This window comes from Belonocnema kinseyi, chromosome 3 (genome assembly GCF_010883055.1).
Source record: "Belonocnema kinseyi isolate 2016_QV_RU_SX_M_011 chromosome 3, B_treatae_v1, whole genome shotgun sequence".
In the NCBI taxonomy this organism is placed as follows: Eukaryota; Metazoa; Arthropoda; class Insecta; order Hymenoptera; family Cynipidae; genus Belonocnema; species Belonocnema kinseyi.
In genome coordinates this window covers 71,710,388-71,725,474 of record NC_046659.1, presented here as the reverse complement: position 1 = coordinate 71,725,474, position 15,087 = coordinate 71,710,388, and the positions used below count along the sequence as shown (strand labels likewise).

Genomic DNA, 15,087 nt, shown 5'->3' with positions numbered 1-15,087 from the left:
CTAAAAATTCAACAATCTTGAAATCATTTATAAAATCCAGATTTAGAAAAGAATATCTAGCGGCCCCCCTGTTCAAAAATAAAATATTGCATGAAAATCAATTTTACAAATGACACGTGCGCATCCTGTTCTAGCACAAGGTTATAACTTTTAGTTTAAGAAGAACACGGATTCCAGAAGTTTCAATGAAGCCTCATTAGTCGCTTCGTCCTGGAGAATCTTGATTTCTTCATAGGCTTATAAGCAAGCCTCAGAAGAAAGAAAAACAACAAGAATCATTCGACCTACGTTCCACTCACTACTCGGAATTGCAATGTTGCTATGTCTTCTCCATAGTTCTATACGCCTCTCTATTTATTATTGAGAACGTGAAAGATACCTCATGATAAATCGATGGCTGATTCAAGTATCTGTCATCGCGAATTTTTTCCTAGGCTCTCTTGTCGTCGTGCCAAGCAGTCTGGAATATCCAGTTTTACATTCTCTTCCAGGTCTTCTTTCTCGCGTTTCAATAATCCATCCTCCACCGCTAACGATGTGTTTTCTAATGTGGTATTTACATTCTCGTCTCTCCATTCTCGGTAGATTCGACAGTACGATTTATGAAAATTGGGTACTTTTATCCGTAACGAGCGTTGATACCTAACGATGGAGGCGTACCTTTACAAAATATGCTAGGCTTCAAAGTATCCTGAACAAACACAAAGAATCCGTTTCTGAATAAATAAGTAAATAAATAAGGCTGCGTCTATCAGACAGCAGTGGCGGCGCGGTGAAAATTGACTGTATTCAATGCGTTTGGCCAATATCGAGAGGTAGGTGTGATGCTAAGGATGACGTACACTCGATAATGTTGAATGACCACATTCAAACGCGACAGTCGAAAGATAGTCTGTACTAGGAAAGATGGGTTTCTGCAGTTTTCCTTTTCCCTGTCAAACTTTCAGGTTGTAATAAAAATCCATATAGTGTCCAAGCCCACGTTAGTAAAGTGAAACTTTTGCAGGCCCCTTTCCTTATAAAGTGGAGTCTTACGCCAGTAAGGATACTCATGCTAAGGGACTTAAATGATACTTTAGCATTGAGGACTGTTGAGGGCAGGTGGTTTCTGTTTACTGGGGGTTTTAAAATAAAAGCAAACATTCGAAGTATAATAATAATAATAATAATAATAATAATAATAATAATAATAATAACCTCAGTGGCTCAGTTGGTTAGACACCCGGACTTCACCTCAGAGGTCCGGGGTACGATCCCTGAGCTGGTACTTCCAGAAATTTTTCAATGTACCTTTACTGAAGTTCTGGTAGTTCGGAACCCACCTTAAGCTGTAGGTCCCCCCATCGTGTACTTGACTGCAACCCAGTCCGTCAATAATGGGGTAAAACCAGGCTTTGTCCAATATGTCTGGGCAGACTGCTCTCATCAGATCACTTGATTGCATTATAAAAATGCGTCCGTGACTGATGATATATACCGGGACAGCCCCGTGCAAAAATGATCAAATAAAAATCCATCTCCGACCAAAAATGCCTTCGACATATTAGGCAGTATAAGCCTGTGACAACATTTAAACACAGAAATGTTTGTTAAAAAAAATAATAATAATAATAATAATAATAATAATAATAATAATTGGCGGTGCAGGAAAGGGGGATGGACTCGAAAGGAGTTAAAAGGGAAGAAATTTCGCATTACAATTTTATTTGAATTGAAAGAGGCTCTTTTTTCAATTTGATCATTTTTATTATTTTGGAAGGGATGAAATTCTGGGTAGTTGTTCTTTTCTGAATTGGAAGAGGCCATCTGTTTCATTTAACATTTTTGTTGAGTTTAAAGGAAGAATTTTTTACTTTAAATTATTTCTAAATTGTAAGAGGAAAAATGTTTATTTTTAACATTTTCATCAAATTAGAAGGGACGAAGTTGAGGTAAGTTATTTTTTTTTCTAAATAAGAAGATGTCTTTCTTCTCCTTAACGTTTTTGTTGTGTTGGAAGGGAGGATTTTTTTCTCCATTTTTTCAACATTTTTATTGAAAAAAGGGGGAACTTTTTATTTTTCGTCTCTGTTGCTAAATTGGAAGAGGATACGTATTAAAAAAAAATATTTTTATAGAGTTGGAAGGAATGAACATTTAGGTAGTTTTTTTCCGAATAGGCAAAGGAACATTTTTTTTAAAGACTTTTATATTGTTGGAAGGAACGACATTTTGGTTACATATATTTTTTTTATTTTAAAGAAGCCATTTTTTAAAGGCAGTTTTATTGAGTTGAAAAGGGGCATTTTTTATTATTAATTTGTGTTGCTGAATTGGAAAAAAGTAAGTTATTATTTTTTACCACTTTTTTCTTTTAAATGTTTTTATCGTATTGAATGGGGGAAAATTTTGGTTTTCGAACTTTTCTGAATTGGAAGAAGAAATTTTTTTATTTTGAAGATCCTTATAGACTTGGAAGGGATACAATTTTTAATTTTAATTTTTTCCTGAATTGGAAGCGACCATTCTTTTTCTTTTTGACGGTCTTACTGAGTATTTAAATTTTTTTCTAAATTGGAGGAAACTTTATTTTTAGTTTTTAATATTTTTATTGAATTGGTAGGTGGAAATACTCGTTATTAATTGTTTCTATGAATTGGAAAAGCTAGTTTTTTCTTTTAACATATTCACTGAGTGGACGGGGGGTAAATGTGGTATTTTTAACTTTTGGATGAAAATAAAGTTTTTATTTTCAATTTTGTACTACATAGGAAGAGAGAAATGTCTTATTTTCAACATTTTTGTCAATGTGAGTTGAAAAAGAGTATTATTTTTAATTTATAGTATTATAAAAATGATAGCGTGAATCTACTTTTATTCCAGAAATTTTACAGTTTATTGACATTTAATTAAAAATAATCTGTTAGCATTTGAATTACGAGTTTCTGAATTAAATATTTTCTGAATTAAATATTTTCTGAGACAAAATTTTAAGTTAAAAATTCAAAAGAGTTCCACTCTGAGTACTCAGTTCAGTTTTGAAGTCTTTAAATGCAAATATTATCAGTTTTAAAGTTTAATTTTTATAATTTCAATAGCCGTGAACAATTTTTGTAATCCGTGAAATGTCCAGCAATTTTGGGTTTCTTTACATTTTTTAGGCTTCTAAATTCTAATGATTTAATCGTTTTAATTAAAATATTTACCTTCTGTGGACACAATGAATGACTAATTATTGGAATAAATTAATGTTGGTCCATTTGGCCGGATTTAATTAAATTACGAGACCGGATTTGGAGGTCCGTGAATGAATAAATAATATTCTGTGACGCATGAAATTTGGATAAAGTGCCAACCAAAATAAGAGAGTCGGTACATTTGATGTGTCACCTCGAGAAAAAGGCATGTTGGTACACACGTCGTCGACGATGGCAACCAAAAATATGCCATCATCTCTTCAAAGCGATCCGTTGGTCCCCCAATTACACACTCGAGACTTTAAGAGTAACATCCCGAAGCCGAGGGTGAAGTCGTGAAGTGAAACCGTAAAATTAAAAAGATGCGGCTAATTTGCGGTTCTCTCTTTCGCCCGCGATGTGGGTCCTCGCAGCATCAAAAATCTTCAATAATTGGGTTATACATAAAGCCGATTCGATTCTGTTCAAGAGAAAGTGTTAACACTTAAATCGCGTGACTTTTTTGTTACCGCCCCTTGTCTTAAGGTAAAATAACTATATAGAATTTTGAAGAGAAATCTGTAAAATGTAAGAAAAACCGTGCAGCAGAACTGGTTATTTAAATTCTTATTGACAGTTCACTTGCAAAATTTGTGCACTTGAGACACTTTTGCTGAATATTTATCTTGTTTCAGAGCTTTTTCCGTTGGCAGGGTAACCTAAGTCAGGGAAAACCTTGAAAATTCTATTGCTCAGAGAAATATTAGGTATTTTGAGAAAAAAAGTCTTTCAAAAGTGAGTTAATTTCGGTAAGATGCACTTTAGATAATTATCAAGGATAATAAATTTGAAATTTTTTTAATTGGTCTGAGTAAATAAAAAATTGTCTAGGGACAAGTACTAATTTATTTACCTTGTATTTCTATTGTTTTTAATTGCTTCATCCCGAAGATTTTTTCAGTTAAAAATTTTATTATTTGGTGAAAAATTCAACTGTTTCGTTGGCAATTCATCTTTTTGGGTTGAAAATTCAACCAGTTTGTTAGAATATTTAACTTTTTGGTTGCAAAATTATATTTTGGTGTTCAAAATATAACTTGAATGTTTTTTTTTTAATTCGACTATGTTTTTTAATTCGCCTGTTTGGTTTAAAAATTTATCTCGTTTATTAGAAATTTCGTCCCTTTGTATTGAAACAAAGAAAATTTGTTTTAGGATTCAACTATTTTTTGAGAATTCGTCATTATTTGTTGACGGTTGTAGATTGAATAACTTTTTTTTTTAAATAAATTTTTGCTAAAGATTCATCATCTTAGTTGGAAATTAATCTCTTTGATCAAAAACTCGTTGTTTCTTTTTTGTTGAAAATCAATTCTTTTATATGAAAATTGAACTACTCAGTTGAAAATTCATATTCTGGGCTGTATATTCATCTCTTGATTAAAATTAAACTATTTTGTGGAAAATTCCTCTTTTTAATAGAAAAATTATATTTGCAGGTTGAAAATTAGGCCTTTTTTTAAAAAAAAATTGGTCTGTTTAGTTTAAAACTCTTTTTTTGGCTTAAAACTTGAAATATTAAAAAAAAATTCATTTCCTTGTTTGTAGATTCATGATTTTAGTGGAAAATTCATCTCCTGGGATGAAAATTGAACTGTTTTGTTGAATGATTGTTATTTTGTTGTTGGAAATTATTTTTTTTTACTAAAAATTTAACTTCTGTTGGTTCAGAATTGAACTATTTGGTTGAAAATTTAATTATTTTGTTGAAAACACTTTTTTTCATAAAATACTATTGTTTTGTTGAACATTTGGACAGAAAATGCGACCTTTTTTCATAAGAAATTAATTTTTTTTTTAATTTATAATGTCTTCTAAAAAATCCATTTACTTTGTCGAAAGTGAACATTTCTTTGATTGAAATTTAACTTTTTTGTTAATTCGACCACTTAGATGAAAATTAAACAATTTCCTAATAAATTAAACTATTTGATTAAAAAAGTCATAATTTTTTTTAAAATTGAACTGTTTTGTCGAAAATTTATTCTTTTGCAATAAAAATTCATCTTATGTTCAGAAAGGTCTTCTTTTGTGGTTGATATAAAAAATGAGTTTGAAAAATTTCTATTTGAAATGAAAATTGTTTTATCACGTTTAGAAAATATTATATGTTAAAAAGATTACAATATAAACATTTTTCTCTGTAATATTAATGACCAGGAAAAATCACAATTTGGTCAGGGAAAAATCAGGAAAAAGCCCGGAAATTAAAAAAAAAAGTTTTGCAGGCACCTGTGTGGGACCAGAAGAACTTGTTTAAATAGTTTATTTATTTTTTTAAATAACTATTTTAAAGGACAGTTTATTCAACTGGTAGTGACGGAAATGACGAAGGCTGTACGTACCAGCTACGAAGTGCGGGTATGAAAATAACTCATGTGGACGAGAATCGTCACGTCAGACTGTAACACAGCGGAACGGAAATGCAGATAAAGTTGACTGCCAAGCTTCCTAGAGTGGACAAAAAGCCTTTGCCTGTACAAAAATAAAAGAGAATAAGATTTTTTTTTAATGGCCTTTGTTTCCAGACCAAAAGTTATAATAATTAGGTATTAATATAAAAGCTTACGTAAAAAGAAGGCATTGTGCAGCCTTTATTCTGAACATACTGTAATATTCAAATTAATGTTACGTAATCAATAATTTTTCTCCTTCGTAAACTTGAATACATAAATCTTGAATGTCAAGATTAAATTCAAGGATTTTTTTCTTTGTGTTCTCTGCAAAGCCGAGTCTTTTCTAATTCAATCATATCAAATTATAAGTTAAAAAAACAAAATAAAAAGAAATTAGGGTACAATTATCTGAAGTCTGATTTTAGACGGGTTCTACTTTTTTTTTTAGGAATCCTATTCAATTTATCACAGCAAATTTATGAGAGTTCAAAACATCACCAAACAGATTTCAAAATATTTAAACAAACGCCCGTTAGTTCCCGCGAAATGTTGAAATCGGAAATTCTCTAAATTCACTGCCACTTTATTGAGTCGCGCTCTGGTGATCTAATTAAGGCTTCTTTTTATTGAAGACAGATGTTGATTTTAGACCCCAGTGCCCTAATTCGACTAGATTTCATAACTAGCCTTTTGAAAGGTACGGAAGTAGCTTTTTATATTATGTTAAGATATTAGAAAGTCACATTAACTGATGTCCTGAATCGGAGGGCAGACGAGTGGCCATATTCGTCTTTACTTGCCATCTTACAGGATAGAACTAATCTCATCTTTACTGATCCTTTGATTTAGTGTCTCTATCACGATTTGACAATCTCCATTCGTACGTTATCAATCTTCCACCGAGAAAAATTTTTATTTCGCAATTTTATATCCCATAGGAGAAGTCTTCGTCATGTTTTGAGGCTCATCATAAAAGCTCGAAAGTAAGATGTCGAGGTCGTATGTTTAGTATCCCTATTAAAAAAAATTTGATTCTAGCAAATGTGCTCAAGGCTTTTTTTTTAGTGGAACGGGTTTGGGGAACTATCTTCTCTCAGTCAAGTGTTGCTTTATTATTAGTTTCCCAGTGGAAATCGATTAATTGATTTATGGAATTATGAACAGGCGAGGCTAACAAGTCATGTTTTAATCCAATAAAATATCACTGAAAATAAAAAAATAATTTTTCTCGAGTTTTAGTTTCAAGGGCATATGACAGACGTAACATGGCTAATTGTTACATGCGATTATATTCAGCAACTTTGTAGTTATACAATTTTTTTTAAATATTCGAAATATACAATAGGGGCATGTCTGGCCCATTTAGGTATTTGGTTTGTTTCAATTTTTTTTTTAGCTAGGGCTCATCCATATTGTCAGTTACAATCTATTTTAAGAGTTAACAAAATTGCATCATTTAAACAAAATAAAATCTTGAATGGATGAAACCGAAATGAAAACCTTTAGTAATCTGCTGGACCGCTCGGCTATTCCGGAGTGATACTCCGGAGGAATCCACTTAATTTGGAGTAATCCACTTGCAATCCAGTGTAATATATTTAATCGGGGGCATTCCAATTAATTCGAAGTAATCCACTCATAATACAAGTAATTCAATTCTAATATGGAGTATTCCAGTTCTAATCCACATGTAATCTAGATCTAATCCACTTATAATTTGTTGTAATTAACTTGTAATCCAGATAATCAACGATAATTCTACTGTACTCCGGTTTATTAAAAATTATTTAAGTCAGCATATTAATAAACTTCTAATCAAAAGTAATTCAGATCATTCGGAGTAATTTACATAAGCAACCCAAATATTTTTGAAATATTTTGTTAAAAATTTGTTATTCTTTTTCTTGAAAATGAATGTTCTAAATGAACATTTTACTGATCTATTTTTTGTTAAAATATGCTTTTTTCGTTGAAAATTGAACTACTTGGTTGCCAGATTAACTACTTTGTTAAAATTTTATATTTCATTTCAGTTTCATTCATTTTATTGATTTATTTTGAAAAGATTAATTTTTTTAAATTGAAAATGTAACTATTCTATTTTTTGTTAACAATTTGCCCTTTTCGGTGAAAATTGAACTACTTGGTTACAAATTTAACTACTTTGTTAAAAATTCAGTTTTCTGGTTAAAGAGCCTTGATTTTAGTTGAAAATGATTTGGTTGCAAAAAATTATTTTATTTAAAATTAGTTTTTTGTTGAAAAATTAATTTTTAAATGATAAATTTAGCTATTTTTTTGTGGTTGAAAATTTATCTTTCTTAGTTGAAAATTCAGTTCTTCTATTTTTTTAATAGATAATTAAGATTCTTGCTTGATAATACAGGTATTTTGTTAAAAAATTCGTTTTGTTTAGAAGAAAAGGAATCTTGCAACAATATTCAACTTTTTGGTTAAAAATTCATGTACTTTTTTTTTTAAATTCGTGTTTTTGGCAAAACAATTAATCTATTTACTTAAAAATTGAAGAAATTTATTTTTTATTTAAAAATTTGCCTTCTTGGTAGAAAATTAATCATTTTGATTGAAAATTTAACTACATTTTTGAAAGTAGAGGTACTTTATTAAAACATTTTGTTTCTTGTTTATTCATGCATCATTTTAGTTGAAAATTCATTTCATTCGTGGAAAATTATTTAAATATTTTTTGGAAAATCCTTGTTTTTTAATTAATTTTTAAATGGAAAATTCATGTAATTTGTTTAAAATTGGGTTTTTTTAAATGAAATATTAAATTTTTTATTAAGAATTTAGGTCTTTGATTTATAATTAAACTATTTTGTAGAAAATACATTTTTTGGTTAAAATTAAATTTTTTAAGCTATATTTAACTATTCTAATTTTATCAATACTTTATTCTTTTGTGTCAAATGCAACTGTATAGTTACAAATTTAGCTTTCTTAGTTAAAAATTCAATTACTGCTTTGAAAATTCATCTCCTTTGTTGAAAATTCATCTTGCTTGGTAGAAAATGCTTCTTCTTGAAAAAAATTTAACTTTCTAGTTTAAAGTTGATCTATTTTATTGAAAATTCAACAGTTTTGTTAAAAATAAATCTTTTTTGATTAATAATTCTAGTGAGTCTAGTTTAGGCTGAGTAAATCACCATAATTTGATGTAATCCAGAGTAATAATATGCAGTTCGGGTTAATCTTAGGCAATCTAAGATAATTTAATACAATCCAGAGTAAATCTTTCAAGGAATCTCTATTATCAGCAGAGAGATGGTAACCACTGATCAGTAAGGTACCTTTTCACCCACCGTGAAAATAGAAATCAACACTATCGATCTAAAATAATATTGATCTCTTAATTCGAATAACAGAAAATTCTTATCGTCTTTTCAGACTAGCTGGACCTATCAGTTAACAATTTTTTAAAATTAAATTTTATGTTCTGAAAAAGACTGGTACATTCCCTTAAGTAGAAAATCAATTTAAAAAACTCCTAATAGCAACATTAATTGACATTTTTATCAAGATAAAATGTTTGTTAAACCTTTTCCGTTTGTGTTGTAAAAAAGCGCTTGTACAGATATATTTCTAAACAAGTTTTAATGGTTTAATTTCTCGATAAAGTGGTGAGGTGCGTTTAATTGGGGGTACATTGTACTCCGTTGTTTTGTAACCACTGGTCAGGTGCCAGAACTTCTGAAATAGATAGTAGCATGTCGAGGGACTAATTCCAGAATGGTTTAGCGAGTGTAATTTCTATTTAAATACAGAACATATGTAGATTGGTCCACAAACTTACATTACGAGAATCTTTCTTCTCAGGATTTCAATTTTAAACGGTTAAATGCGAGAGGAAAGTAAGATCCACAATACGTTACGTCTTAAGGAAACAAAAACAAAAAACAGTATGTTTTCCAAGTAGTCATTTTTTATATTTAAAAAAAACATTAACTTACTTGGGAAAATCTCTTGAATGCTAATAATAAAGTACCCTATTAGATCAAACAGGGTACCCTATTTTTTTATTTTGTAGGAACTGTGAGGCCTGATATAATTGAATGAATAATTTAATTCGTTGAGTTCCAAGCTCTTCTTTGAATTGACAAAAATATATTTTCTCGATGAAAACATATCAAATGCATAATTTATATGCCTCTATAATTAAAACTTCACTGGGTCAAAAATTCACTGACGTATTCTCTTAATATATTCTGAAAAATGGTATGTTTAGCGTGAAATAATTCGAGACTTCATAAACTTCAGATACTTATTTTCGTAAAAACTTATGTATTTTTCAAGTGAGAAATTAGCTTTCTGAGAATTGTCTTGGGCAAGCCAATTGAGCAACTTTTTTGTGGACCAGATTAAATGCTGCACTCAAGATCGAAAGTGATTCCATACGTCAGAGATGCTCTCATTTTAGTTAGCGAGAAATGTCGAAAATCAAGCATCTTACGCCTCTTGCAGCCTCCGGGTCATCCGGGGTTAGGTAATCGCAAAAGTGCACCTAATTCCAAAAAATCTATTTCAAGAAGTGTGGGCGACGTTATATTTTGAGTGAGGTTCGTTTCTGCAATGCTACGTTTCCTCTTCTTTTTGTTTCCAGAGCGTCTTCCCAATAACGGCAGCATTATATTTAACTGGTCCACTTTGTCGCGATTTTTCGTGCTCTTGTAATCAAGCGGGACGATACAAACTGATGGCAAATGGTGCAGGAAAAGCGGGGAAAAAAGAAAGACACCAAAAAACGGTTTATTATTTATAGTCGACAGCTCGCGGTCGTAAACCTACTAAAGCAAAAAGCCACGATTCTCTGGACGAGGAAAGATCCCAGGCGTGGCGCTCCACGGTGAAACCAGATCCATTGTCGCTATGGGGTCAGGTCGCATGGGTCGGAGTCCGTGTGCATTTATTTCCCATATAACAAAGGCGTCAAGTTTCGTAACGAACTTGGACTTAGAAAGCTAGGAGCCTCTTTGAGGCTTAGTCACAGACCAATGGAGGTCAGACGAACATTAACTTGGCTCAAAAAATTAATGTCTACCCTTTAGGTTGTAATAAACGTCGTTCCTCACTGTCAACGTGATTGGCTTAGACAGATATTGAAAGCATTATTGTGCACAACGTGATTTACCACTTCACACAATTCTTTCTTGTGCCTCGTTTTCTTGTAGATTTCAATATTGCAAGTTTAAAAATGTAATTCCGACTGTCTGTAACGACTCTAGGGATCATCCAAAAATCACGTTACCAATTTTGGGCAATTCCCACCCCTCTTGTTGACAACAGTTGATATTGTTATGACCCCCCCCCCCCCCCCCCCCCCCTCTCCCGAAAGTAACGTAGACTTTAGGTAAAACACGACTTTACATTTATAAGAATTTTTTTGCGTTTATAGTGAATCAAGTTGTCAATATGCCTATATTGTCTACGTGGCCGTGTTATAATAAATCAACAATTAAAATAAAAAGGTTATTTACAGAGTAAGTGTGAAAATGTGCCTAATTGAATTTTATGCACCAGTTAATCCGGGTATAATTAAATTTTTAAACTAAGAAACGTATATTTTTTAACAAAAATGCAATAGTTAAACTTTTAATAAAAAAAAAAATGATTTTAAGTTATACTAAAGACGATTTTTTTTATCAAATCCTAAATTATGGAACTTCCAAGGGAAAATGAAAAATTGGTTGTACAAAACTATTGAATTATCAAATAAAAAATACTAAATTTTGATGAAAAATTAAATTTTATACGAAACAATACGAATTTCAAACGAAATACAATAACTCTTAACAAAAGAATCATTTTAGACCAAAAAATGGAACAGCAATTTTGTCAATTACCGAAGTAATTTTTCAACAACAAAAAAAGGAATTTTAAATGAAACAGTTCAATTTCCAACCAGAGATGAATTTTTAATAAAAAATTTGAATCGTCAACCAAAAATGTATTTTTAAGAAAGTATTTCAATTTAAAAAAAATTCTCAACCAAAAAGTTGAATTTTGAAAGAGAAAGATTAATTACTGCAACAAAAATTAATTTCAAATAAAAATTCAATAATTCTCAACCAGAAAGTTAAATTGTCAACTAAAAAAATGCATTTTTAAATAAAAACAATCATTTGCTATCCAAAAAAATTAATTTTTAATCAAGTTTAATAATTCTCCAACAAAAATTTGAAGTTTTAACTAAAAAGATGAATTTTGAAGCAAAAAGATTACTTTAATACCAAACAAGACGAATTTTTAATAAAATTCAAGCATTCTCAACCACAAAGGTTGAATTTTCGACTAAAAACGTAGATTTTTAAACGAAAAGATTAATTTTATACCAACACCATTCATCACCTGGAAACGTAATAAAAATGTTACCATATGTACTTTTAGTACAAAAAATTTATGTAAATTCTGAGTGGTTAAACACTTAAAGTGTTAACGTAATTTCTGGACGATGCTTAAACCTTTGTACAGTTTGTAAAATTCTTGGAAACCAAAGAAAAAAAATGTCATCAAGACCTTCTGCCAGGCACGTGTCGTGTCAGTCAACACCTGTCAAAAATGATGAGCCCGCTGTAACTAATTAAGATTAAGTGCAGCATCATTAAAAACTTGATGAGGTGCCCTAAAAGAAAAAGAATAATGATAAAGTATAATGCACCCCAAAAGACCCTTAGCTTAATTTGATCATGCAGAAAATAGTTTAGATAAGAATCTTATTTATGTTACAGGGAGGTGGCGAGGATTCAGACGAAGACAACCAGTGCGCCCTCAGCGAAAACTGGACCTTCGAAAATAAGACCCGAAGATGGTCCCGAGTCTGTGATGTGAACCAATCAACTCTCGAAAAACTTCAAACAATTGCAGGCCAGAATCTACACTCTGAGGAAGAATCCCTTGAAGAGCGTATTGAAGCCGAGGAAGCAGATGACCAGATGGTCGACAGTTTCCGCTATGCCAGTCTTCCCCCAGGCACCATGTCAGACGAGCTCGGCCAAAGGTTTCGTCGCACCGGTTCCGAAAGACTTCGAGATGGTGCGAAAGCCTTCCTGCGTCGCGTTGAATCCTTAAAATCACGAAGAAGAAAGCGACAAAATCGTGATGGTGTCGTCATCAGTGGACCTCAAGTTCTCGATGTGATATCGATGCAGCAGAAGATGAAGGATCTGAACTGCGTCGACGTCTCACCCACGGGCCAAGCTCCTCTCTCCTTCAATGATCTTCCGCCACCCACGCCCTTTCCAATGCCATCTTCACCACTGACCTTGCCAGCATCAGCTTACCACTATCCATCATCTCCAACAACTAATGCACCAAGCCCACTTGGAGACGACTCCTCTAGTTACTGTTCTGATGGATCCCAATGCGGAGGGCCCACACCCACACCAACCCGAACGAAATTAAATCGAGCGAAAAGGTTCCTCCACCGAGGAAGAGAAGACCAGGGCACCCTCAGTGATTCCGAATGCCAGCCAACAAGTTGGAGACAGAGGTACTTCAAAGACGCTAACAGCAATCACACCAAGGTGCTCGAATACGTCTCCCAAAGTCCAAAAGATGCTCTAAGCAAACCCGGGACCCTCACACATCGAGGAGGGAGTTTGAATCTAGGAAAAGAATCTAAACGCAGAGACAATTCCCAGAACGAAGACAAGGTGTCTGCCCTGAAAAGGGAGGAAAAATTCCACAAGAGTTTTAGACACGGGAGAGAAGATGTCTATAGGGAAGAGAGATCATCAGCCAAAGAGGTTACTATCTATAGAGAAAAATCTCGGTCCAAGAATTCAGAATTGGCTGGGAGTCAAGAGAGCAGTTCGACAGCTGCTAGTAGAGACTCTGATCAGGAGGAGGATTCCCCAAGACACAAGGGCAATGTTGTCAGGTGGCACAGTTTTCAGAGAGGATCTCTGAATCCAGATGCTTTGGACCCACTTTGTCCGAGGGCGATGGCTTCGATGTCTTGTGGTCAGCTGTTGGTGCTGAGGAAGTTGGCTTTATTGAAACTGACTGCTTGCATGGAACGATATTGCCCGACTCATAGGACTGGCTGGAACTGGGAATTACCCAAGTTCATCAGAAAGATTAAGTCTCCTGATTATAAGGATAAGACAGTTTTTGGGGTGCCGTTGTTGGTTTCACTTCAGAGGACTGGACAAGCTTTGCCTAAGTGTATTCAAATTGCCTTGAAATGGCTGAGGGTGAACGCACTTGATCAGGTGGGGCTTTTTAGAAAGAGTGGAGCCAAGTCGAGGATTTCCAAGCTGAAAGACATGACTGAATCTCATGGTGAGAATATTAACTTTGATGGACAACAGGCTTATGATGTCGCTGATCTCGTGAAACAGTACTTCAGGGAACTGCCGGAAGCTTTATTGACTAACAAACTCTCGGAGACTTTCATCGCTATTTTTCAACGTAAGTTTAAATACAATATTAATTCAGGGTGTCTAGGGACCTAGAAAATCTGGAAATGTCAGGGAATTTTTTTTCAAGTCAGCAATATTTGTTCGAGAGCGTGATTCATTTTTTTAATTGCAATGTCAAATTGAATAACAGTGATTCACGATTTTGTTGAAAATTAGTTTTTTCTTTGAAATCAATTTTTTTCAACTGCTCTGTTTTTTGTTGAAAATTGTTCGGTTTTATTTGATACTTCTGTTTTTTTTTTGGTTGAATTCCATTATTTTTCATTAAAGATTTTTATCTTTCTTGGTTGAAAGATCAACTAGTATATTTTTTGTTCCGAATTCATATTTTTAAATGAAAATTTAATTACTTGGTTGAGAGTTATCGTTTGGTTAAAAATTAATTTGTTGTTGTTAAATATTCATTATTTTAATCAAAAATTTATCTCCTTGGTTAAAAAATGAGCTATTTTGTGGAAAAAGGTTTTTTTTCGCTGTCTGAAAATGAGTTTTTTCACTGAAAATTGAATTATTCCAGTTGCAACTTTAAATTTGCAAATTAATTTTTTAACTGGAAATATAACTACGAGGGTAGTTCAATAAGTCCTTAGAAGGAAGTATAAAAACAATTTTTTTTGGGTAAATTTTTTTTTATTTTTCAACATAATCTCCTTGGAGCTCTGTACACTTGGTCAATCGCTTTTCAAGTTTTTTTAATCCTTCAGAAAAATGCGTTTTCGGAAGTTCCTCAAAATAAGCACTTACAGAGGCAATGACGTCTTCGTTCTCTGGAAATCTCTGTCCACCGAGCCATTTTTTCAAGTTTGGAAATAAGAAAAAGTCACTGGGGGCTAAATCTGATGAATACGGTGGGTGTTCGACCAATTCGAATTTTAGTTCTTCAATTTTAGCCATTGAAACGAAGTATGTGTGAACTCGGGCGTTGTCGTGATTAAAGAGAATTTTTTTTCTCGCCAAATGTGGTCGTTTTTTTTTTTAATTTCTTCTTTCAGCTGCTCTAATAATGATGCATAATATTCACCAGTGATTGTTTTA

At 32.5% G+C, this 15,087-nt stretch overlaps 1 protein-coding gene across 2 annotated transcripts in view; it reads left to right on the top strand.

Annotated features, from left to right (window-relative positions):
- Positions 1 to 15,087, top strand: part of LOC117169157 (rho GTPase-activating protein 7) — a 407,356-nt gene that overhangs the window by 379,264 nt on the left and 13,005 nt on the right. For both annotated transcript variants that reach the window (XM_033355372.1, XM_033355371.1), the window contains one exon: positions 12,358 to 14,041. In XM_033355372.1, coding sequence (XP_033211263.1) covers positions 12,358 to 14,041 — 1,684 coding nt within the window. The remainder of the gene's footprint in view (positions 1 to 12,357; positions 14,042 to 15,087) is intronic.